Genomic DNA, 26,474 nt, shown 5'->3' with positions numbered 1-26,474 from the left:
GCGTTATTAACCTTAAATCGGTTCTTAACTGCGGCGATCTACCGGTTGAAATGCTGTTAAGTAGTACCGCTAATATTAGGTAGTAACTTCTTAACTAGGGCGTTAAGATTTGTTCGGCGTATACGTTCGCTATATAACTTATACTCTTTACTAGAGAGGCGACGGGAGGGCTTTATTAAATTGATAATACTCTATAAGTTAGCTATTTTCTTAGCTAGCTTATCTAGCTCCTTTATATTAGCGGTATTAGGTAGGACGCTAGTAACCTTACTAAGCTCTTATTAAGCCTAGGTATATAAGTTAAACTAATCTTTAGTATTTATAGATGTCTAATCGTTTTAAGGTTTAAAAGGTGGCTTAGATTCTACTAGTGTGCTTGTAGCAGTTTTGTCTACACTAGATCCTAAGGCGTTTTACAGTCGCATCGCTAGCGTATTACCATTAGGTGTAGGCGTTAATTTTCTTTTTAGAGGTATTATAGAAAAATTAAACCGGCTATCCTCCTAAGGGGATTAGTAAGGATTTAAATATAAGGTAAGAATATAGATAAGGAGTCTAATAATAGAATAATGGGTATATTGTATAGATAGAGACGAATCCTTAAGGGAAAAGGAGGAGTCTATGTACGAGGTAGGAAGGGTTTTCCCTAGGTATATATAGAGCACGTGCCTTATAGGCGAGTCACCCCTAGGTTGCCCTAGGGTCGCCCATACCTTACGGCTATATAACTATCTACTTAGGTTTTACCTAATATAGAACCTTAGACCCTTAAAGGAATTTAAGGACAATACCTAAATTTATAAGTTAAGTGGCAAGATTAGTAGTTTAAGGCATTAATAGATAGTAGAGTAATAAGGAACTATATTTTGCTAGTAGTAGTTAAAAGTGTCGGGAATAAGGCAAGCGGTCGTCACGTGACGCCGCGACACTAGCGTGGCGAGGAGTCTTAAGCTCCTCGCCCTCCCTCATTCTAATTAAGAAGCTTTATTAACCAACATTACTATAACCTTACTCGAGTAGTCGTTATTAGTAAGTTACCCTATATAACTAACACTAATTAGTAGTTAAATATATAGTCAACTATAGAGCAGCTAGGTCTTCAAATAGAAGAGATAGTCTTATACAGGGGTGCTATATGCGCTTATATGGAATGGATCCCGGCGACACTATGCTACCTTAGACTTGCGGAAAACTAGTAATAGAAGTGTTACTGAGTACTAGGAGATACTAAGTTATATCTATTACGTAGAACAACCACGTTTACGAAGATTTGGTCGAGTACTTTAGGTCAGAAGTGTCACTAAACCTAAGGTCCTAAGTCAACGTCCGAAACGCGTCGACTACATCTTAAATTGCCTACCTTTTGACAGCGAACCTATGAGATCCTACAAAACCGAAAATCCTACCTACCTCCGACGTACGACACCCCGTCAATTCTACGCCTACTATGGCGTTAACCTACCTAATAAAGTACGAGAAAGACATTAACCTAGAGACATAGTATAGAGATATCGACCCTATAAACGCTAAGCAACAGGACCTAAACGGATTCTTATTACACCGTATAGCGCACTATAAAGATAGCGAATATAACAGTACTATGCTATAGTACTATATAAGGGAGGACTTTATTAAATAGATAAAGAAAATATGGGCTTATATAAAGAAGGATATCGTACAAGACTTCCGTAACTTCTTGCGGGAGTACGCAGTATTTATACCTATAGATAGGGGTGCTATTAGAGACAATATTTAGGAGCAAGTCCTTAACGCAGAAGAAGAGCACGAATGGACTCCATAAGAGATTAAGATTAAGCACTAAATACGCGCTATAAAGAATAACTCTCAAGGGAATCCTAATAACGGACAGCCACAAGCAACACTATAGCAGCAATCTCCGCAGCAGCCTCCGCAAGAACCTCCGCAAAAATCTCCGCAAGAATCTCCACAGCAACTACTATAGATAACCTTAGGCTATTAAACACCTCAAGTTCCTAAGGCTGCCGTATTTTAACCCGTGCCTTAAGCTCCGCAAGAACCTCTAAAGCAACCTCCGAAGCAACCTCCGAAGCAACCTCCGCAGCAACCTCCGCAGCAACCTCCGCAGCAACCTCCGCAGTAACCTCCATAGCAACCTCCGCAGCAACCTCCGCAATAACCTCTGCAATAACCTCCGCAACAACCCAGATCTACAAACAGCATCTTTAATTAGCAGCAATAGTTATCTATTCCTCTATAAAGATTCTAAGACTTCTATAGTTCCCAAGGTAGCTATAGAGGTGGCTACTAGCGTAATCCAGATAGGAAGTTCTTATGGAGGGTACCGTAAAGAGAGAGTAATGTAGGGGGGGGGGGGGGGGGAGCGGTTAGAACGGCATAGTCACGCAAGCAATCCATAAAAGAAAGAACTACTAGTATTTACGATTCTGTGCCGATCTGCCTACGGAATCGACCCTATACTGGCACCGTACTGCTACATACTATTGACAAACCAATAGCGCCGCTATGCCTACTATTACGATACTAATTGCGCCGATACGCCTGCGATCTACCGACCGAATAATCGTGCCTATACGCCTACAATTAACCAACCGACTAATAGATAAGCTCTATACTTAACCACTATTACTACCGCCGCTAGTACCGTCTACTACCCAAACAGACTTTTGCTGCTTCCACCTGCAGCTAAACTAATGCCTTACTGCCTTCCTGCAGCACTATATCTATAAGAAGAATTGCCAGAAGCTTCTTATAGAACTTAGTAAGGTAGATAACGGTACTGGGGCATACTACCTGCGACATTCTACAGACCCTAATTCCAACCAGCCAATCAGGATTTTCTATCCCCGGGATAGAAAATCGCTATTGGCTTGCTTACAACTAGCGCCTTAGCGGCCCTAACATAATATCCACCCACAACTTTAAGTAAGAAAGCACTACGTGCTAAAAGGCAAATTTTAGGACAGCGAGACTTATATTGCGATGGCAATAGTAAGTAAGGAGGATTAATATTTATTATACTAGTTAAGCAGTATTTGTATATAGATGGCAACTATAAAAGAAGAGTTGCTAGTATCGGGAATGAGGCAAGCGGTCGTCACGTGACGCCGCGACACTAGCGTGGCGAGGAGTCTTAAGCTCCTCGCCCTCCCTCATTCCAATTAAGAAGCTTTATCAACCAACATCACTATAACCCTACTCTAGTAGTCGTTATTGGTGAGTCACCCTATATAACTAATAAAAAGAATAGGGTTACTATATAGGCAAAAGGAGCAACTTTACCTATTAGTGATGATTTTAGGAGATTTAATAGCCTATAGAGGAGGTATTATTAATCTTAAAATAGGACCTATTTAGTTAACTATTAAAGGGAGATAAATTAAGATGTCTTTTAATATATTACTATTAGGGAATAATAAGGCAGTACTAGGGATACCTTAGTTATAGGAATATAATCTAAAGATTAATTAGGTTATAGGTTAAGTTAATATTAGAGATACTTAATACCGTAAGATGTAATAATAAGCTAAGTTAATATAGTACTAAGTAGGAGCAATCTATAAAGAAATAGAAAAAGGATTAAGCTATATACTAAAAAGATACTATAAGTATAGTAAAAAACTATAGTTACTAAAAAGTAAGAAGCTGTTAGAGTATATAGTATAGGATTATAAAATAGAATTAGAACTAGGAATAAGTCTAAGGTTTTTTCCAATCTATAAGCTTACTAAAGAAGAGGGTAGAGTATTAAAAGAGTTTGTTTAGGAAAACCTATAAAAGGGANATATTAGACTATTATAGTTATTAGCAGGTTATCTAGTACTNTTTATACTAAAGAAGAATAGTAAACTAAGACTGTGTATTAACTATAGATAGTTAAACAGCATTACTAGGAAGGATAGGTATTCTTTACCCTTAATTAGCAAAATCTAAGACAGGATAGGTAATGTATAAATCTTTATAAAGATAGATCTAAAATAGGTATACTATTAGATTAAAATTAAGGAAGGCAATAAATAGAAAGCAGCCTTTAGGTTAAAGGAAGGACTATATAAACTATTAGTTATATAATTCGGGCTTATAAATATACTAGTAATATTCTAGAAGCGTATTAATAACGTATTAGGAGAATACTTAGATGAATTTGTTATAGTATATCTTAATATTATTATTATCTACTTAATGACTAAGGAAGAATACGGAGAATACGTTAAATGGTTTTTAAAGAGACTATAAGAAAAACAGATGCTAGTAGTAATCGAGAAATACAAGTTCTTTACTAGAAAGACCAATTTTATTAGATTTATTATTAAACTAGGCCAACTTAGTATAGATTTAAAAAAGATTAAGGCTATAGTAAATTAGTAAGAACTAGAGAACGCTATATAGTTAAGATTATTTTTAGGGTTTTGCAATTACTATAGAAGGTTTATAGCGTAATAGTTAAAGGATATTAAACTATTTACGTAATTAATAAAGAAAGAAGAACTATAGGTATAGGGAGAGGAATAGCAAGAATTGTTTAAAAAAGTTAAAGAATTATTTACCTAGGAACCAGTTTTTAAGATCTATTAACTAGAACTAGAGACGGTTATAGAAATAAATATATTAGACTTTATACTAGGGGTATAATTATTTAAAAATTATAGTAACTTAAGAAGGACTAAAAAGAGTTTATAAGTTACTAGAAAGCTTTTAGGTATAAAAAATTCTAAAAGTATAGCTAGAAGATCCGCAGACAGATATATATAAAAATTAAGAAGTAAAGTATATCCTAAAAAGTATAGCAGAATACTTTATAGAAGACTTCTATAAGGGATTAACTTAAAAATATAATAGAGCCATGGGCTTAGTGTTAAGACTCTAAGAGGAGTATATTATTAATAGAATTTACATCAGCAAAATGTTTATGCCTCCTGACAGTACTGACAGCTCCTGACAGCTCCTGTCAGGGCTGTCAGGAGCTCCAGGAGACACTCACACTCGGCATCCTGTCAGGAACCTGTCAGGAGGTCGCCCGGACCACCAGGACCACCAGGACCTCCAGGACCTCCAGGACCTCCAGGACCTCCAGGACCATCAGGACCATCAGGACCATCAGGACCATCAGGACCATCAGGACCATCAGGACCATCAGGACAACAATAAAACTTCTAGATTTAAAAATAAGATATATTAACACTCCAGTATTTACAGCTAGTTAAAAAATATAAAATTAATTTAATTATATATAATCTAAATAATCCAAATCAATCTTTCCTGTCTACCGCCTGTGTCTGTTATAGAGCTCTACGATCGCTCGGGCGTCGGGCGATCGACTGAGGAGCCTCTCGCGGAGGCTCCAAATCGTTGATTGGCGGTGTTCCCGATGATCTGCCGGCCGTGTGCTGATTTCCTAACTAGGCCTAGTGCCTGCCTGCCTGCCTGCCTGTCTGCCTGTCTTACCTGTCTGTGCCTGCCTGTCTATGCCTACCTGTCTGTATCTGTAATTCGGGGGAGAGGTCGGCCCGATCGAAGGCTCTGTTTGATTTGATTGCGATTAATTGTATTAATTCGAATCGTTCTCTATGGGCGTTCGTTAGCTGTACGTTTAAACGGTGGTCGTCTGGGGTGCCTCCCTAGGAGGCCTTGATTCGATTTGATTCGGTAATAGGCTAATATCGGGGCTCTGGTTCGATTNGATCGATCGGTCGAATCGATCGTGGTGTTCGCTGGCTGGTCGTTTGAACGATTATCGTCTGGTTCTGACGACGGTCCTCTCCTACTTGCCTGCCTACCTGCCTGCCTACCTACCTACCTACCTACCTACCTACCTACCTACCTACCTGCCTGCCTGTGTCAGTATCTGATTTAATCGGGGGAGAGTCGGCCCGATCGAAGGCTCTAATTAATCCAGGTCGTTCTCTATGGCCGTTCGCTAGCTGTACATTCGAACGGTAGTCGTCTAGGGTGCCTCCCTTAGGAGGCCTTGCTTCGATTCGGTAATGGGCCAATATCAAATTCGATTAATCGATCAATTGAATCGTTCGTGGTCTTCGCTAGCTGGTTGTTCGAAAGGTCGTCGTCTAGTTCTGGTAAGGGTCGTCTGTTTCTGGCGACGGTCGTCTGGTTCTGGCGACGGTCGTCTGGTTTTGGCGACGGTCCTCTGCTGGCTGCCGTTCTAGTGCCCTCCTAGGGAGGATGTAAGGAAGGGTAAAGAATGGGGTGACTGCAAAGGGGGTAACTTGGCAGAGGCACGTGTAGGCTATCGGGAATATAGCGGGGACCCGATAGCACTGTGTGTTGCGCGCACGCGCACATAGGGTCGTGTCGCATTAGGGGGAGGCATCCCATTGGGGGGGTATCATAGTGGGGAGGTGTCGCATTGGGGGGGTGTCTTGAGGGGTGTGCATAGGTGTCGCTTTGGGGGGGGGGGGGTTTTAAGGAGGGTGTCGCTTAGGGGTATCCTGTCAGGAACCTGACAGGACGATCAGGAAAATTAAGATCCTGCCAGGAGCCTGTCAGGAACGATCAGGACCGTAAGAGGACGATCAGGAAATCAAAGATCCTGCCAGGAGCCTGTCAGGACGACCAGGACGATCAGGAAAATCAAAATCCTGCCAGGAGCCTGCCAGGAGCCTACCAGGACGATCAGGACCTCCAGGAAAGTCAAAATCCTGTCAGGATCTTGGCACCCCAACAAAATGCTGATGTAGGGCTTAGCGCGAAAAGTTATAAAGGAATGTTTAGATTACTAAAGGAATAAACTAATACGGTATAAGCCGTATAGAGGGCTATAACCTATTAAAATACTAGAGAGATTATAGGAGGTTATATTATAGGACTTTATTATAAAGTTACTAAAGTTAAAAAACCCTATTACCGGATAAGATTATAACGTAATCTTAGTAATAGTAGATAAGCTTATAAAGTAGGGATACTTTATAGTATATATAGAAGAAATATTAGCGGAAGATATCGCTAGGATCTATATTAAAGAAGTATTTATAAGATATAGAGTACTAAATAAGATTATATTGGATAGAGATTTAAGATTTATAGTAGTATTCTAGGAGGTATTTTTAGCGGAATAAGGAGTTAGAGTAGCAACTTCTACCGTATATTATCTACAGATAGACGGTTAGATAGAAAAACTAAATTAAACACTAAAAAGTATTTAAGGTATTATATTAATTATATATAGAATAATTGGGTATTATTATTACTAGTTATATAGTTTGCATATAATGCAACACTATAAGAAGGGATAGGTATGTGAGGTGAGGATGTGGATAGGGAGTCCAATGATAGAATAATGGGTATATTGTATAGACAGAGACGAATCCTTAAGGGAAAAGGAGGAGTCTGTGTGCGAGGTAGGAAGGGTTTTCCCTAGGCATATGCAGAGCACGTGCCTCACGGGTAAGTCACCCCTAGGTTGCCCTAGGGTCGCCCATACCTTACGGCTATATAACTATCTACTTAGGTTTTACCTAACAATGCCCCCCCCTTTAAAAAGGGTCGTCCCCAATCCTTTATATACTTAAGCCTTAATAAAACCCCATAAAAAACCTTAGTAAGGAAAAAATTTAGAGGGGAAAGAGTATCTTAATTTTGCGTATAGAGAGACGGGTAGTATATATACGCGGCGCAAAGATATTAAGGAACTTTAACCGGCGGTTAAAGTTATCTAATTAGTCAGATTTATCTTGCTAAGACTCCCCTATATTTAACTAAGCTAGTAGCGATTTTATATACCTGGTATAGAAAATCCTAATTAGTCTATTTAATAGGTAGAGCTAGTGGAGCTTAATACCATCGCCTGAATTCGGTAGACCAGAAATATTCTAAAAGCTCGCTTGCGTAGGTAGGTCGCTAGTACCTCGCGGGTTAGTTATAGGTTATTTACATACAGCCAGATTTATAGACGGTAAGGCTATATGCCTATTAAACCCGCCGCTAACCCTGCTTTAGCCTTACGCTATACCGGCGTAGCGCCGTATATACTTTGTAGGTAGGTTTGTAAGTTACTTATATATAACTAGGTTTAGGATAGTAAGGCTATATGCCCGTTAAATCCGCTACTAACCCATGCTTTAGCCTTATGCGTTATTTATATAGTATATGCGTAGAATAGTATAAGTTATTAGTATAGGTTACTACTAGCGGGTCACCAGTAGGTTATAAACTCTAGTTAAATAGACCCCAGTTATAAACGGGCGTAGGATATTAATAAATTAAAACTTCACCCCATACGTACGCCGCAGTTCTTATAGTAGTTGTTGCTTATTCTTTAATCCCTTAGGATATCCTCTGCTCCGCTTTAATATAGGTTATATTTTAATAGCGGCGCTTACTTTTCGCCTACGCTTTAGCTATAAGGCTAGGGTGTCCTACTTGCGGTACTTATCTAGCAGTTATTAACAATTCTTAAGTTCTGTCTTGTATTTCCATTCGTTATACTTATTTAGCCATCCTAGCTATTTAATAAGGTACTATAGTTGTCTAGCACAATTCTAGTAGGCGATAATTGCTTCTACTTCCCAGCTGCCTTTCTTAAGCTCTTCCACTGCTGGGGGTTAAAACCTAGGGCGTAACCTATAAGGCTCTAGTAGGGAGATATAGAAGACTAGGTGGAGCCGTACTATAGTAAGTAGAAGCTCTAGCTTATATACTTACTGCCCTACACGCTCTAGGATCTAAAACGGTCCTATAAACTTATAGTTAAGCTTTTTATAAGGACGTTTCGTGCGGATATTCTTAGAGGAGAGTAGGACTCATTTACTAACGGCGAAATGCTTGGCCAGATAGTGACAATTATAGTATTTTACCTAAAGCTTTTAGGCGTATATTATCGACGCCGCCGCTGCCTTATATATAAGGCGTAGGCGTTATAGGTGCGTCTTTATAAGTTAGACATTTGTTAACTCAGACCCCTCCCTACCTTGCTAGGCGTCTTAGACACTATCTAGGACTCTATTTAGAACGTTTAGTAGCTAGCTATAGGCGAGCTCAATAAGGGAACGCTTTATTATAGTATAGACCTTAAAGTTATAGGCAAAGGCTACTTCTTTAAGTAGGGAGGCCTAATTAGACTGTTCCTAGTTTATAAATATACGCAGGTATACCTTAAGCTCCTAGTTCTAACGCTCTATCTACTTATCTATTTATAGGTGGAATATAGTGCTAAGTTTACGTTAAACGCGAAAATAGTAGTACATAGTGCTCCAGTACTCGCTTATAAATACACTACCCCTATTAGAGACAATATTATCTAGAGGCCCTATTTATACAAAGACTCTAAATAAGAGTTCTGCAAGTTATATAGCATTAATTATCTTACGCACTAAATAGTAGCGCACTAGCTTTATAAAATGGTCTATAAGGACAAGAACAGAGTTATACTCTATACTATTAGGAGTTTTAGACTCTAGGAGATCCGTAATAAAGTCAAGTAAATAATACCGCTAGGCTCGGGTAGGGGCCTAAAGAGGCTATAGCTCACTATAGGGTTTATAACAGCGCGATTTAGAGCGTTAGCAGGTATTATAATTATCTAGGTATTTATAGAGGTCCTAGGTAAGGCCGTTCTAAGCATACTTCCGCGTAATTACCTTAAAGGTATAGTTAAAACCATAGTGGCCGCCTATAGGATTGTTATAATTTCGCTTAAGGATCTCCTGTCGCAGTAGTATATAATTTAGCACCCAGACCTTATTATTTTGCCTTAAAAGTCCTTAATTATTAAAGGTATAGTCCTTATTACCAGCGGGAACTCATTTCTAGGTCAACTGATCATATATAGAGCGTGTAAAGGCGTCCCTTTTTTATACTCCACGAATAAAATCAACTAGTAACTTAGGGGGTTATTCCATAAACGCCGTTTTAGCTAAAGCAGCTACTACTACTTCTTACCATGGCACGAGACTCTATGTAAAGTTAGTGCCAGTAAAGTAACGTATAATGCGCAAGTAACTTACTAGATTGTTATAGGGGACTATAGCCTAGGCTAAGGGGTCTTCCCTAAGGTTAAGCGCTATTAGGCCGGTTAAAGTAGTCTTAAAGAGAATAGTAGGACGCTCTAGTCCGCCGGCGCCAAGTTTACAAGGGTCGCTCGCATGCTATACGCATACTACTCGCTAATATAGTGTAGTAGCACTAGGGCCGCCCATAAGGCCCTTAACCTATAACTTTTGCTATAATATAGGCAGCATAGTATTAAGGAGTATCCTCTTACTACCATTTTTAAAGCCTTTAGCATAATCCAGGCGCCGGGATAGTATATTAGTAGGATTTATCTTACCTAGCTTATATTTAATCTTAAAATTAAACTTAGCCAATTCTTTAGTATACCGGGCCTAGCGAGCAGATAAGCTTTTAGTGGTTATAAAGTACTAGAGATTATTATAATTGTAAAGCACGCGCGTTATATACGCGGCGTATTTAAGGTAATAGCGCCACGTCTTAAAGTATTATACTATACTAAGTAGTTCTTTATTATGCGTATTATACTATACTTCTAGGCCAGTAAGCTTCTAACTGCAATAAGCGATTAGGTGCCAGTGGAGTTAATCTTCTTACCCTAAAGGCTGTAGAAGTATACCGCCATAGGCATAGTTAAAAGCGTTAGTAATCACTATTAGGGGTAGATTAGGGTTAAAGTGGCGAAGTAGAGGAGCCTATATAAACGTAGCGCGTAGCTTGCGGAACGCCTACTATATATTATCGGGCTAGGACCAGGGTTAATACCATTTAGTAGGCCCTTTTAACTTACGCTTCCTCTTCTTCTCCCTATCTAACGTTAGGTTATAATATGCCTATGCAAGATATGTGTGTAGGGGGTATACGGTATCTAAGTAGTTCTAGATAAATCGCCTATAGAAGTTAGTAAAGCTAAGGAAGACCTAGATATCCCTATAGGACTTAGGCTTAGGCCATTCCTTAATAGCTTTTACGCGGTTAGGGTCTATTATAATACCCCTAGGGGTAATAATAAAGCCTAGGAACTCAACGTTCTTAATATAAAAGATATATTTTAACAGTTTAGCGTATAGGCCCCAAGCGCAAAGCTGTCGCAGTACCTACTTAATATGCTTAACGTGCTTATCCTTATTATTTAAGTAGATAAGAATATTATCTAGGTAGACTATATAAATAGTATCTACTAGGGTTTCTAAAGCTTTATAAATATAGCTCTAGAAAGTTATAGGGGTATTAGTAAGACTAAAGGGCATTACTAGGTACTTAAAGTGACCGTAGCGTGTCTTAAATGCGGTCTTCTATTCGTCTCCCTTTTTAATATAAATCTTATAGTACGCATTATAAAGATCTAGCTTTATAAATATCTTCGCATAGCTAAGCCTATTAAAGAGTTCGCTAACCAGCGGTAGGGGGTACCAATTTTTAATTGTGATTTTATTTAGGCGTCTATAGTCAACATATAGCCACATTATACCGTCTACTTTTGGTATAAAGAGGATAGGCGCTCCAGCAGGCAACTTACTAGGCCTAATCTAGCCCTTTTTAAGAGCACTATCTAGGTACTCTTATAAGATCTATAACTCTTTCTATAAGAGGTTATAGAGGGGCATTTATAGTGGCGTCTTACCTTCTTCTAAGTCAATCACATAGTCGTACTCAGAGTTCTGCGGTAGTATGCTTACTAGCTCGTTAAAGAAAACATTAATTTCCTCCTTGTATATATCTAGTAGGCTAGGGGCCACGGAGGTCGAAGCAACTATTACGTAGTAGTGTGCTTCTAGGAGCTAGTAAAGAGAAGAGTGCGGCCGACATATATTTCGCAGGTATGCTTATATAGAGAGTGCATACAGCTCTACTATAGTATACTCAATAGTTTCGGGGTTTCAATTACCTCCCCCTTACGTATAGGTAATCTACACCAGCACTAGAGGGTCTCTATAGGTACTCGCTACTAGTAACGGCAGGTCCTCTACTATATTTATAACCGGTATCTCTATATCCAGAGGGTCTATATAGGTACTCGCTGCCAGTAACAACAGGTCCTCTATTATATTTATAACCGGCGTAAAAAAGGAGTCTTCTGGCCATAGCAAATAGACTATTTTACTAGCCTTAATGTCTGCCAGGAGAGCGTTAAGGGTAACTATCTAGAGGCGTTTAGGGTCTAAAGTACCCTAGATAAACTGTCTAGAATAGAAGCTAATTAATAGATCTGCTTCCACGAGCCAATCCCATCTAAGAACTATATCATAACTATTAAATAAGCCGCCCTAAAAGGTCTGCAGGCCAATAGTGCAAGGGGTACCCTAGGAGTCGCTAGTAGTAACCATCAAATTATAAGTATCCCAGATTATTATCTAGTTACTATTAAGGAAACATGCGATAGGTTTACGTAAACGTAGTGCGTAGTATATAGGTAGGTTAAACCTATAAACAACGTCTTAATTAATAAGGTTAATTTGGCACCTATTATCGTATAAGGCATATAGGCAGACTTCGCCCTAGGGCGTATCTATTGCAATATATACCACAATACGTTTCTTCTCTCCCTCTATATTAGGCCCTAGTTGTAGTTAAGAGAGATATACTACTAGGGCTTTAGGTTTTCTAAAGCCTAAGCTAACTTCTCTTTAGCCTGCTTCCAGTGTTCCTTACAGTAGCCACCTACGGTCCTTTAACTCGCCTACGTAGCACCAGCGTCTAAGGGGTCCCCTAAGCCATCCGGCTTTTAGGTGGTCTCCCCAGGAGTTTACTTAGAAAAGCGTCGCCCTTTTTAGGTTCTGTTCCCTAAGCCTAAGTCTATAGAGCCTATACTACAACCGCGCTTCATACGCGATAATTTACCGCTACTACTTACGCGATCTTCCGCAAGCTTTATAATATTAAGCAATTACTCTACACAGCGGATTTCGTTAAAGAGGTCTTCAGTAGTTCTTACCTATTAGGTAAAGTTCTAGTAGAAGAGCTCTACTTATAGGTAGGCTAAAAGATATAAGAACCAAAAGTCTACCTATTATTTAGGATTAACAAAAGGGGTATATAAAAAGAGGTCCTCCAAGCTATATATATAGGCTAGGAAGACGTTAAACCTCTAGTTCTCCTTTATAATAGCCGTATAGTACATTATAGCGTTATTAAAGCGTCTTACTATAGGGTTCCTAATATGGTCTTAGACTATAGTCTTAAATTCGTCCTATAGTAAGGGACCCTTATCCTTAGTGCCTAACCGGTAATAAACTAGTTAGGTGATTATCTTCTCTTTTATAAGACCTTTAATAGCCCAGCGCGTGCGTCGCTTATAGTCGTAGTTAGCATTATTAACCTTAAATTAGTTCTTAACTGCGGCAATCTACCGGTTAAAATGCTATTAAGTAGTACCGCTAATATTAGGTAGTAACTTCTTAACTAGGGCGTTAAGATTTAATTGGCGTATACGTTCGCCACGTAACTTATACTCTTTACTAAAGAGGCGACGGGAGGGCTTTATTAAATCAATAATGCTCCATAAGTTGGCTATTTTTTTAGCCAGCTCATCTAGCTCCTTTATATTAGCGGTATTAGGTAGGACACTAGTAACCTTACTAAGCTTCTATTAAGCCTAGGTATATAAGTCAAACTAGTCTCTAGCGTTCGTAGATATTTAATCATTTTAGGATTCGGAGAATAGCTTAAATACTACTGGTATGCTTCTAGCGGTTTCATCTACACTAGATTTTAAGGCGTTCTACAGTTGTATCACCAGCGTATTACTGTCGGGTATAGGCGTTGGTTTTCTTTTTAGAGGCATTATAGAAAAATTAAACCGGCTATCCTCCTAAGGGGATTGGTAAGGATTTAAATATAAGGTAAGGATGTGGATAGGGAGTCCAATAATAGAATAATAGGTATATTGTATAGACAGAGACAAATCCTTAAGGGAAAAGGAGGAGTCTGTGTGCGAGGTAGGAAGGGTTTTTCCTAGGCACGTGCAGAGCACGTGCCTTACGGGCGAGTCACCCCTAGGTTGCCCCAGGGTCGCCCGTACCTTGCGGCTATATAACTATCTACTTAGGTTTCACCTAACAAGGTATATTACTATTTAAGGCAAATTATAAATATAAGCTAAAAACATTGTTATTACTATAATAAGTAAAGAAAATAAGTAGTATAGCTAAAGAAAGAATAAAGATATTAATAAATCTTTATATAGACCTTATAGAATTAATAAAGAAAGTATAAGAGAGAATAAAAAAGTACTATAATACTAAGAGATCTAAGGGACTAGATCTTAAGGAGGGAAATAAAGTATAGCTACTATATAAAAATTTTAAGAGTTAATGACTAAGTAAGAAGTTAAACTATATTAGACTAGGACCTTTTAAAATTAAGTAAAGGATTTTACTAATTACGTTTAAGTTAAACCTACTAGCTAAAATGAAGATCTACCCTATATAGTATATTGCGATACTAGAGTTAGTATATAGGAATATTAAGCTACTAGTTTATAAAGCAGATATATATAAAGGATAAGAAGAAGATAAATAGCAAGTTTTAAAGGTTATTAGTTATAAGGACATTAATAATAAAATATAGTACGAGGTTAAGTAGATAGGCTATACTAAGACTACCTAGGAACTACTAAAAAATATAAAGAACGCTATAGGAAAGGTATAAGAGTATCGGAAGAGATTAGGTTAGGTAGTATTAATAAAAAAGGATCGCTAAAAAATAAGTTACCTAAGGGGGACCTAAGAAGAGCAGTTGCTAAATTACCTAGATTTATTTTCTTCTCGGCCAGAGAAGAATCCGTTCTTTTATTACTAAGTTCCTATAAACCCTATTCTATAAGTTTCTACTCCTTAAAATAAACCTTTTTACGTAACTTCTTAAGACGAAGCAGCTAAGTAAACGCCGTAATATAAGTATCTAGGGCCTTTTGTTCCGTATTATAAGAACGTTTAAGCTTAGTAAGAGCCTATATAAGATTACTATTAAGCCTCGCAATAGTAGATTAAATATAAGACCTTAAGATAAATTACTTAGGGAATTTAAAGACTATTAAGAGTTATAAGGCGCGTATACTTAGCGTTAAAAGTAAAGTAAACGTCACAGGACGAATAAATATTTACTTTAGTACACTCCGAATATAAAGAGGGTTGCTAGGAGGAAGGACTTACTAATATAATATAAACTAACCCCTCTTTCGTATAACAAGAATATAGAGATAGTATAATTTTACTAAGCAATAATATAGCAGCAATAGTGCGAGCATAACGTTGTGCGTATAAAGAAGAAGATGCTTTAGGTATAATAAGTAACAATATTAACTAAATTAATTAGATAGATATTATACCTCTAATAAACAACCTAGAGATACTAGGAATCTTTAAGGATAAAAATTAAGAGGAGAGAGATGGTATTACGGACGCTTTAAGTATAATATTATAACTATTTAGGGAAGAGTTAAAAGAAGCTAGTTGGTTAATAAGAGTACGGTTTAGAATAGATTTGGTAGAACTATGTAATAAGGAATAGTAGCTAAGGTTATATAATATGCTATATAGAGTATAAAAGGAATAAGAGGAACTTACGTTCTTTATATATAACATGTATATTATATATAAGAAGGATTTTATAGGAGTACGGTTGTGTATTTAAGGACTCTTAGTCCCTACCTAGATAGTTCCTTCCTTATAGTAATTCTTAGAATATAATTAGAATTAATCTATTAGGCAACTACTCCATTAGCTATTATTACGTTGTTAACTTTAATTTACATCACCTATATACCTAGCCCAATAACGAGCCCATTATAGTACTTGCTACAAGGTTCCGTTATAAAGGGGGGGGTAATATAAGGGATATTATTGCGGTTACCTTAGGCTGCCCTTAGGACAACCCCTAAGCGCCCCTTAAATAGTTACTAGTTATATACTAGAGGCATATACCTGTAATATATAGTCTCTATAATCCTATAGGCCTTACCTCCTTAAGGATTTGTCTCTCTTACTAATCTATCCTATTTTACAATCGTGTCCTTATAGCCCCCTATCTATAAAGTCCCCTTATAATAGATATACGCGTTATTTTAATCCTAGTGTTTGCGTTTAGGCATTCTTCTCTCAGGCTCCTAACGTGCTAAGGGATATTATTACTGGCAAAAATTAGGGTCTACTTAACTTACTTAAGTCGCGATTGTAGTAATTTGCATTAATTTGTAGTGATTTGCTATAAATACACAAATAGGGTAGGCGGGTGCATAAGTAGCCTATATATTTATAGCAAATTGCCGTAAGTCGCCGCAAATCGTAGGTACTATCTTCCAAATCAGAAATGCTCCTCTCCATGTCTGACTCCGCACTTTCGGCAGCAAGACGCTCCTTCTCAAGCCTTGTCTCCTTACCACGCTTATGGCAGTACCAGAAAACGAAGAGGAGAACTAGATATCGTCAGTCAACAAGATCCCGAAATGTTGCGTATACGTAACGGTACTCACGAAAGAGAGCCAGACTCATCAACACATTTGGACCAGTAACGAAGGCTGGGAAGCGTAGCTTCAGAAAGTTAAGAATTGTTCTAAGCATAGTCGCCACGGCGCCTTGTTGTGAGATCAGGGTTTTCAGTGATGGTATTCTTGATTTCTTCGATCTCTTCTTTCCTCCGCTTTTGCCTGATTCTGGCACCTCTAGCCCTGCTGCATGCACTTGTAGTTTCTCTGAACTAGCTGCCAAAAGCTCAGGAGCCAGCGAAGCAGTCATCTTGGTTGGCAAACTCTTGACCAACGTCTGCAGGAAAGGTGGCAGAGATTCATACATCTTCGTCAGTTGGCCTTCCGAATGCGTCAAAAGCTTCTCTAGATCATCGTAGGCTGTGGGTACTCCATTGACGAGGTCTTTCAGCACTAGCTTAAACTTCTCTAAAAGCTCTTGGGATTCCTTGGAGAAGCTAAAAACACGATTATTTATGGCAGAGAGGTTGAGCTGGTCCAGTATAGCAGTCAAGTCTTCTTGTTCTTTCTTCTGGGTTTCCTGATTTTCCCCTAATTTGAGAGCTTCGGCGGCGGCCTGGAGATCGGAAGCGGCCTGCGCCTTGTCTTTGCTCTAATGAATAACTGTTAATATATTTGATGCCGAAGTAAAGATTAGGACTAACGTACTTTCGACGAACGCCCAGGGATCACTGGGAGGTATGACATCAAGTGCCGCTTTTTCTTTTCTTCTCCTCCCTTCGCCTTGTCTATTTCCTCGCCGATGATTTCTTTCCCTTCACTATCAACAGGTGGCGATGAGGGGAGAGGAATCTTGTCCGCACCATCCATCAAAGCGGCCTGCGCATCTTTGCCCTTAACTTCTTTGCCGCTATCTAAGATAATGACAGGTCGCTCAGGAAGTGGGGGTGGTGTGCCTTCAGGATCCTCTGAAGTGATGTGATGGAGAAATTTCTCTTCCTCGTCATTCAGTATTGGAGTCTTAACAGCTTCGTCGCCATTGCCCCCCTTATGTTTCCTAATATTCTTGATGTTGAAGTATTCGAGCACCATGGTCGCAGCGGGTGCGGGAGGTTATGAGAAGACGGGAGAGTCTAGGTTGTTCGATGATTGCTTGCTTGCTTTTAGAAGCTTTACGTTGGTAGGGTTCTGTAGGTTGGGCAAAAGTGAAATGCTTCTAGCTGTCGAGTTATGTTGGATCAATGAGTTTGGAGTGGAGATAGGGTTAATAAAATATCAGGTTGGTTTAGACGCCCCATGACGATCGATGGCATATTTCGAGTGTGATGGAGGGGGTGAGCTCTGGGTTCTGTTTGGATCTGCGCTGGGACCGCTTTCTTCGCCTGCGTCATCCTTTCATGGGTGGCCCTGTAAGCCGTTTTGCAGCCTTACACTTCAACTTCATGCCACAGCACACGCAACATTCTCTTTACGAATCGCTCACATCAGGGTCAAAGCGTGCTCAGACGAAACGGAGTGGCGGGAGATGAGTGATGCCACTCGAGCCCCCCGCTAAGAACAACGGTCAGCTCGCGATCTTCCTGTAGACCTAGGACCTCGATTTGCCCAGTTAGTAAGCTCTCTAGAGGGCATCTAAAAGCTTCTGTTAAACTGTAGACAGCTGGCGGTTTTATATTGGAGTACGCTACTTGGCGATGGACCTTCAGGATACTTTTCTTCCAGGAGACGTACGTACCCGGCCATTAAGGCTAAAGAGCTTCGTCAGAAGACCGGGAATCAGGAACTACGCACTCAACGGCGAAATGGGGGTCGCACACTTCCTAATCTTCTTCGCATGTCCCTAACAAGGCTATGGCGGCTGTTAGGGACACAACCCATAACGTAACAGCCACAACGAGCCAGCCACCCGATCGAGCCACCCAAAATTACAGTAAATTATTCAATTGATTCTGCTAAAGAGCTAAATAAGCTATTTAGAATGTTTCTAAAATTAGCTATCTTTATATATTAATAACTCTACCACTACTTAATAAATAATTTAAAAAATGTAAAAACAAATACTTATACACTTAACGTAGGTAACGGGGTTTTGACCGCACCCTAGTTATAACCGCGCTAGCAGACCGCTTTCCTCTTATGGCTAGCTTATTGCCTAAAGAAGTATACTGCCGCTTTAGGAGTAAACAACAACTTTCTTAGTTACTTTTCTATACCTTAACTCCACAAAATATACTACCAATCTATACCTATACCTTGCTGGCCTTAAGCACCAGATGCAGAAGATTGTATATAAGCTGCTCTTACTTCTTAGTAAGCAGGCGGCTTATATTACGACTACTAAGCTTATACAAATACCTATAGAGTTCCTCCTACTACTTTTTAAAAACAACTTTATAGTAAACACTAATTTTACTAAGTCGCCCACACGAACTAATACCGTATAACTCCCGCTAGGGAGGCGGTAATTATTTAACACTATATATATCTTACTAAAGCTAGGTTTCTATATTAATTCTATACAATTTAGATAATTGCCTCCCTTATCCTTTAGCGGGAAAACTCTAACCTCCCTCACTATTATAAAGTTACGCTATTAGGTAAAAATTAGATATAATCTTTTCTAAAATGCTAGGAAGAGCTTTAGACTTGCTATATATAATTAATCGGCTTAGAATATACTGCTACTAGCAATAATCCTGCTCTAGTTAAGAGGTTTTTTATTAACTACTTTAGGGCTAAAACCTAGTATAATATTAATAACGCCGATATATAGAATATAGATAAGACTAGCTATGCTATAGGCTTTACTTATAGTGCTAAAGTAGTTATATTAAGAGGCAATATTATTAATTTTAAGACAATCGACGGCTTAAGGGAATAGGTTTTATAAATTAATTTAATTAGTATACATAGGCAGATAATTCCACCGTTTATTATTTTTAAAGGACGCTAGTATATAGAATCGCTATGGTAGGAAGTAAAGGAAGCTATAGGCGAGTATATAATTGTAATAAGTAAAAATAGATAGTTAAATTAAAAGCTTAAAGTATAATAGCTAGAGCACTTTAAGCGCTATACCTAATAAACTAAGGTATAGGTAGCTAAAGACAGAACTAATAGTAAATATAATAGCTATTAACTTCTAATTATGGACGGCTATAGTAGCCATATTAATATTAAGTTTATTAAGTTCTGCTAGTTAAAGAAGATTATACTAATCTACCTCCCCCTATATTTAACCTACCTCCTATAGCCACTAGATTTGGTTATATTTTTAGTTCTTAAGCACCTATTGTTACGGCTTAAACAAATGCCTCTAAACCGAAGCTTGAACGAATACTGTATTACGAAGATACTAAGCTAAGGAGAAGGAAAAGGGGTCGCTAGGACCGATGTAAACAAATATATAGGGTAAGCCGCTAAGGCGCTAGCTTTAGGCGAGCCAATCGTAGGTTAGCAGAATATGGCAGAATTTGGCAGGTAACGTACGATAGGGCCGTTACATCACCCCCCTTTTTAAAAGAAAGCCTGCCCTTAGGCTTAGTTAGAAATAGGGTAGCACTAGGCTTATAAATATAGGATTATAAAAATATAAGATGCGGAGATAAAGGGGACATGGGTACGTCCAGACTAAGTATAAAGGGCGATTGTGGGCTAAGTGGAAGCACTAGGCTAGAAAGAGTAGCTGTTAAAAGTCTTGGCACGGATCTAACTAATTAAACAACTTTAACCGGCGGTTGAAGTTTCTAGACATCTGAAATTTTATGGTACTGATAGAAAACGGTAAAATATGGCAGAATTTAGCAGGTAGCTGTATTAGGGCTTTGGGGCGTTTTTGTCCCTATATTCTTCCGGTAACTTATTATCTTTATTATACTAGCATTCTATTTATTTGTCTAGGTACTTTAGGGGTCTAGGCGCATTAGGGTATTAGTTATAAAATTCTTTAAGCTTTTAGGGGCAGCCTATAAAGTTCTATATAGGGTACTAGGCTAGGTTAGGATTATAGCCCTTCTATTAAATATAGTATTTTAGCGTTCCCCGTACTATCTTACAGGCCAGTATTTCGCTAACCTCCTATTTATTATCACCGTTTACTTAAACTGGTAGGGGAGGCTTATTCTTTTATCCCGGCAATAGGTTGTTTATAGCTTTCTATAACTTATCTAGCGAGAAAATAGGGTAAACCCTAATTAAATCTAGGAGCTTTATCCTATATAAGTTGCCTATCTTCTTAAAAACCTTATACGGTCCTACTATCTAGTAGTCTAGCTTATAGCTAGGTCGTTTAGTCTTCTAATTCCTTATAGTGACCTAGACTATATCGCTAGGGGTAAAATCAGGCTCTTAACGGTGTTTATTCGCCTACTATTCTATAAACCTCTAAGCTTTTTTTAGGTTCTTATAGGCTACCGTCTAAGCCTCCTCTAATTATTTAGCATACTATTAGGCCTTAGCATAGGATAACTTCTCTTATATAGTTTAGGGTTCTTCTAGCCTTTTCCAGTTAAAGCTTATATGGGGTAAGTATCCCATTTCTAGCTAAATTAGGGTAAACCCTATAGAGTTATAGGGTAGGGTTGCTTGCGCATAGTCTATTAAGGGTAGTAGTTTAGACTAGTTGTCCTAGAAATAGTTAATAAAGGGCCTAAGCCTCTAGTCTAGGTACTAATTTATAATCTCTATCTAACCGTCTATCTGGGGGTAATACGCTATAGAAAGCTTTAGCTTAATACCTAGGATCTAGGTAAACTTATTCCAGAAGGCCGATATAAACTATAGCCTATAATTAGACATAATAGTATCTAATAGTCCGTAGATTTGGTAAACGTAATAGATATATAGCCGGGCTGCCTCTTTAGCATTAATATTCTTATAACAAGGAATTAAGAATAGGCGTTTACTAAAGCGGTTAACTATAACTATAACTATATTGTATCCATTACGGTCCCTAGGTAGTTTATAGAAGTCTATAAAGATATACTACTAAGGGCGCTCTAGTATTAGGAGTGGCTTAAGTAGTCCTAGGGTCTTATCCNATGGGATTATAGCTCTCTAGNAGTCTTCNCAGTTNNATATATATTAATTAATATCCGCAACTATTCTCGGCTAGTAGTAGCGGCAGTTAATAATTTTACGGGTCTTATTCTTACCAGGGTATACTATAAAGACTTAGTAATAAGCTTTACGGATTAGTTTAGTCCGTAGATTATTAACGTTAGGAACTATAAGCCGCTCCTAGTATAGGAGCAATTCTTCCTCCATCTTAAAATCGGGGTCTTTTTTTACGGCTTATTCGCGGAGAGCCCTTAGGGCGTTAGCCGTGCGGTTTATAGTTAGGAGGCGGTTAATTAGCCCTATTAGCTTATTTAAGGACTCCTCCATCAGTGCTAGCTCGTTTTGCTATAAGTCTAGCTCCTTAAGGATCCGCAGGTCAAGCTATTCTAAATAGAGAAGGGCGCGCGTCCGATATTAGGTCTTTAACTTATCCTAAGGGCCTACGTCTTATTCTTTTTAGGTTAGGGCATTAGCCTTAGAGTTTTGCTTGCTAGAACGATATATAATCGTAAAGAAGAATTAGGAGAGTATTTTGGCCTACTGGGCTTATTATCTAGTAAGCTGCTTTATAGTTATAAAGTACTCTAGGGCTTTATAATCTATATATATCTTAATCCGGGAGTTTATACCTTTAAGCTCTACGCGCTATTAGGAGAGTAATTAAATAATAGCTAATATTTCTTTATCGTGTACTTTGTAGTTATATTTAGCCGGGTCCATTATCTTTAAGAAGAAAGCTATAGGGTACCATTCACCGTCTAGATATAACTGTAATAGGATTCCTACTATAACCCTATTAGAGGCGTCCGTTTCTAGTATTAATTTAAGGTCCAGGTTATAGTAATAAAGAATTAGGGAAGAGATAAGCCAATCCTTTATCTCTTTAAAGGCTTCTATACAGCTATCATTAAAAACAAAAGGTATGTCCTTCCTGGTTAGTTGTATAAGAGGTTTTACCGTAATTCCGTAGTTATAGATAAACTAGCGGTAGAAGTTATAAAAACTAAGGAAGGACTAGATTCCCTTTACTATATAAGGGGGCTTTTAGTTACGGGTTACCTTTACCTTTTTAGGGTTAACCTTAATTCCTTCTATAGTTATAATAAACCTAAGGTATTTTATACGTTTTACCTTAAACTCGCATTTCTTAATATTAACTTATAAGCCCACGTTCCATAGTTTCTCCAGAACCTTCTTAATATAAACTTAATGCTTAAGTTCGTCGTCTAAGTATATAAGAATATCGTCTAGGTATGCTATGCAGAATTCATTAAGGTAATTAAAAAGAACGTTATTTATATACCTTTAGTACGTAGCCGGTCCGTTTATTAGTCTAAAAGGAAGAACTTTATATTTATAGGAACTATAACGGGTATAGAACATTATTAAATCTTTAGATATAGGGTCTATTCTAATTTAGTAGAAAGCTTAGCGGATATTAAGTTTAGTAAAAATCTTTACCTGGCTTAGACGTATAAGGGTCTTATTAATTAAAGGAATAGGATACCAGTTCTTTTAAGTAATAGTGTTTAGCTTTTAATAGTTAATATAGAAACAAAGGCCTCTATTAGGCTTTTTTATAAATAAAATAGGGGAAGTAAAAGGGGCTTAACTTAGCTTAATAAACCCTTTATCTAGGTATTAATTAAGTACTACTTTATTACTTTTAGCTTATCCGTCAATTAATAGTAGAGGGGGTTATAGCCTAGCAAGTTATTAGCTTCTAATTAAATCTTATAATCGTATATCTGGTAGGGGGGTAACTTATCTAAAGCCGCCTTTAAAAATACATCCTTATAGTTTATATAAATAATAAAAAAAAGGCGTTTAACTAGTTCCTTATTAGTTTCCTTAGCTAGCCTTTCCTCTCTATTATTAATAATTCAGTTAATCTTATATAGGCTTATTATAAAGACCTTATTATCCTTCTGGTATATATTAAAGTGGAACACTATAGCGCTAATTACAGCGATGTCTACGGTGGGGGGGTTGCCTAATAATAGGGGCGTATATAACTTTAGGGACTTCTAGGGTACTAGCGTTATTATTACTCCCTTTAGCTCCTATTTTATCTTTCGGAGGCCATCCCTTATATCCTATTAATACGTTCTTTTCCATACCAGTTAAATCCGTACGATTTAGACGTTGTCTACGTCACTATCCGTCCCGCTTCCATACATAAAGTCCTCTTTAAATATAGCGCTTTAAGAGAGTATCTTTATTGGTATAGAGTTCTTTCCAGCTTTACGGCGGGCGTCTTTTTAGGTAAAGGCTAGGTCACGGGCCCGGACATCCTACTAGTAGGTAGAATCAACCCTTACGGCTAATATCTCACGGTTAGTTCGGATCTCCCTAATAAAGGAGGGTAACCTTAGTCTATCCTCTAGCTAAACAAACCGTCTTTATTACACGTTTAACCAAATATTAAAATAGGACATCTATTTTTATCTAAGGATTATATTATAAGACCCTAGGTCTAGGATACAAAATAGGATACCGTATTAGCGTCGTCTATTAAGAGCAATATATAACTTTAAGACGTGGGTAACGGGCTAACCGGCTTAGCCGTTATAGCCTTTTACCTAGATAGGCTTCTCTAGTCAGATAGCTTCTGCATTTAGAAACTTAGCAACATTATTTATATAGGCAGTATTTATAAAGGCGAAGCCATTTACTCTAGTGTTAATAAGGGTGGTTATATTAACTCTATATCTATTTTAAGATACTATATATAGAACTATAAAATACTTTCCACCTATTAACTAACTAAGATTAATCTCTTTAAGATTAATAGGGTACCCTAGGGGGGAGTCTTTCCCTAGGGTTCTTCTTTTCCCAACTTATTAAACATTTCTCCTTCCTCTATCTCCTTAATATTACCTATATCCTTTAGCTCCGGGCAGAATAAGGTAAAGTAACCCTTTTTATTGCAGTTATAGTACGTAGCCAAGGTAGGGTTAATTAGAGTATTACGGTAAATACTAGTTAATAGCGTAGTACGTAACTAGTTAGGTAAGGCTCGCCGGTACATAGTTATAACCGCCTTTAGTATAGGAGCAGTCGCAACCTATCTTCCTGCTCTAGCTTCTATAGGTATAGCTAGCGAGTTCCGATTATTACGGAGTTACTTCTACTAATTAGGGCGGGCGTTAATCCGCTTTAGTTTTAAGTCTAATAATAGGCAATAAGCTACAAGTCTTTCGTGGGTTAGCAGGTTATCTAAGGTTATAGTAATCTTTTCTTATAGCCGGATTATCAGCTTATTATACAGGTCTAATCGGTAGTTCTTAAGGGGAACCTAGCCTTCTCCTATAAGGTATAGGAATTAAGTCTAGAATTTAGCAAAGGGTTAGTTTAGTTTTATTATTAGGCGATTATAGTTATAACGGGCATCCTATACTTTATTTGGGTTAATATAAATAGCCGCTAGGTGCCGTATTATCTCATTAATAGATATAAATTAGACAGGAAAGTTATCCTCAAACTTAGCTTAAAGGTGCCGTTGGGCGTCCCTAGTAGTTCGACTAAAGACATAGAGCATTTTAGCTTCTTTAGAAAGGAAGTAGTTATAGTTAACGCGGAGCTTTCCTTATACTTAAATCCTCTAATTCTTAAAGGTAGGGTCTATCCCGTTAGATAGTAGTAGGGGGTTAGGGAGCTTAACGGACTTTAATTACTTTATTATTATATCCGTACTCCCTAGTATATCACATTTAGTGAAGTAAATAGGTCAGCTAGGGCTTTAAGAAGGGGAAGCTAGGCTATTTTGTAGGGCCGCAAGGCTTTCTAGGATCTCTTATAGGGTTTTTTATATATTTTTCGCTTTAAGATAATCGGCTTCCTAGCTAGCTGCGAGGGCGCAAATCTACTCGCGTACGTCTATAATATTATCATTGTCTTCAATTTCTAATCCCAATTGGATCTCAGGTTCCTCTTAGGTAGAGGCAGCTCTCTTAGATAAGCTTACTTTAGGTGCTATTATTAGCTTCCTAAGGTTTATTAGTATTATATACTTTAGTTTCAATTCCGGGGGTACAGGTCCAGTCCTGTCTAGCTTATAAAGTGGGATATTATTAAGGCCTTCCCAGGCAATATAGAGTTGTTTTAGTGTCTAAGTATAGCGCGTTAATACGTCATTACAGACAAAGTTTCTTTGGGGTAGGATATTATTAAGGCCTTCCCAGGCAAGGTAGGGTGAGCTTAGTATAATATTACGGCTTAAACAAATGCCTCTAAACCGAAGCTTAAACGAATACTATATTACAAAGATACTAAGCTAAGGAGAAGGAAAAGGGGTTGCTAGGACCGATGTAAACAAATATATAGGGTGAGCCGCCAAGGCGCTAGCTTTAGGCGAGCCAATCATAGGTTGGCAGAATATGGCAGAATTTGGCAGGTAACATACGATAGGGCCGTTACACCTATATTTATTTAAAGTTAATAAATTCTTAGCTTGTGGTATTACTAGTATTAATAAAGACTACTTTCTATACATACTTAGTAAGATTTAGCTATAAGTATATACTTTAGAGTTAATTAGGAGTGCCTTTAAGGCTATAGGCCTTCTTCCCTTTAACTTAAATTAAGCCCTTACGCGCTACTCTAGATAGCCTATATCTATTAAGCTATTTACGCCTCCACCTTACTATATAGAGGCGACAATCCTATCGTCCCCTATATATCCTCCCCTACTAGATAATAAGCACGCTTAAGCTTAGTATACGTATACAATCCTTTATTTAGAAACTACGCTAGAGGTAATAGAGGTAGTTGTCTTAAAGTTAATACAACACCTATAGTCCTTAGAGGAAGGCCTTAAGCTTATATAAGTTAAAAACAATAATCTTCGGCAATATACTAAGGAGAGGAAGGCTAAAAAGAATTATAAACGGAACATACTCTCTACTAAATTAGTTCTTACTTTAGAAGTAGTAAAGGAGCTTACTACTACTAAAGAGGCCGCTTAGAAGGCTAAAGAGCAAACTAAGCTTACTAAGAAATAGCTTAAAAAGGATTATTAGGTAATAGT

At 38.0% G+C, this 26,474-nt stretch overlaps 2 protein-coding genes across 2 annotated transcripts; one reads left to right on the top strand and one right to left on the bottom strand.

The window, feature by feature from the left end:
* Positions 1 to 15,786: 15,786 nt before the first annotated feature.
* Positions 15,787 to 17,713, bottom strand: K441DRAFT_692064 (uncharacterized protein). Its single transcript, XM_067652531.1, has 3 exons — positions 17,096 to 17,713; positions 16,436 to 17,039; positions 15,787 to 16,378 (listed from the first exon to the last, which is right to left on the bottom strand). Exons 1-3 carry the CDS (start codon positions 17,477 to 17,479, stop codon positions 16,104 to 16,106), a joined length of 1,263 nt encoding a protein of 420 aa, XP_067509643.1. The 5' UTR covers positions 17,480 to 17,713; the 3' UTR covers positions 15,787 to 16,103.
* A 2,061-nt stretch (positions 17,714 to 19,774) lies between these two features.
* On the top strand, positions 19,775 to 20,087 carry K441DRAFT_650893 (uncharacterized protein; the record flags this gene model as incomplete). The annotated part of the gene is made up of 2 exons (XM_067647106.1): positions 19,775 to 19,781; positions 19,812 to 20,087. Coding segments are annotated over 2 exons (156 nt in total), but the record flags the coding sequence as incomplete, so codon positions are not given.
* Positions 20,088 to 26,474: the final 6,387 nt, after the last annotated feature.

This window comes from Cenococcum geophilum (assembly GCF_001692895.1).
Source record: "Cenococcum geophilum 1.58 unplaced genomic scaffold K441scaffold_2, whole genome shotgun sequence".
Taxonomy (NCBI): Eukaryota; Fungi; Ascomycota; class Dothideomycetes; order Gloniales; family Gloniaceae; genus Cenococcum; species Cenococcum geophilum.
The sequence above is the reverse complement of the archived record's forward strand: the minus strand, read 5'-3'. Positions and strand labels throughout refer to the sequence as shown.

Bases quoted from the DNA above. Each gene is read 5' to 3' on its own strand.
- K441DRAFT_692064 (XM_067652531.1), bottom strand. From the start codon at position 17,479: ATGGTGCTCGAATACTTCAACATCAAGAATATTAGGAAACATAAGGGG. The intron at 17,040-17,095 runs GTACGTTAGTCC...GTTATTCATTAG, and splicing joins TCCCTGGGCGTTCGTCGAAA to AGCAAAGACAAGGCGCAGGC. The intron at 16,379-16,435 runs GTGAGTACCGTT...GACGATATCTAG, and splicing joins GATGAGTCTGGCTCTCTTTC to TTCTCCTCTTCGTTTTCTGG.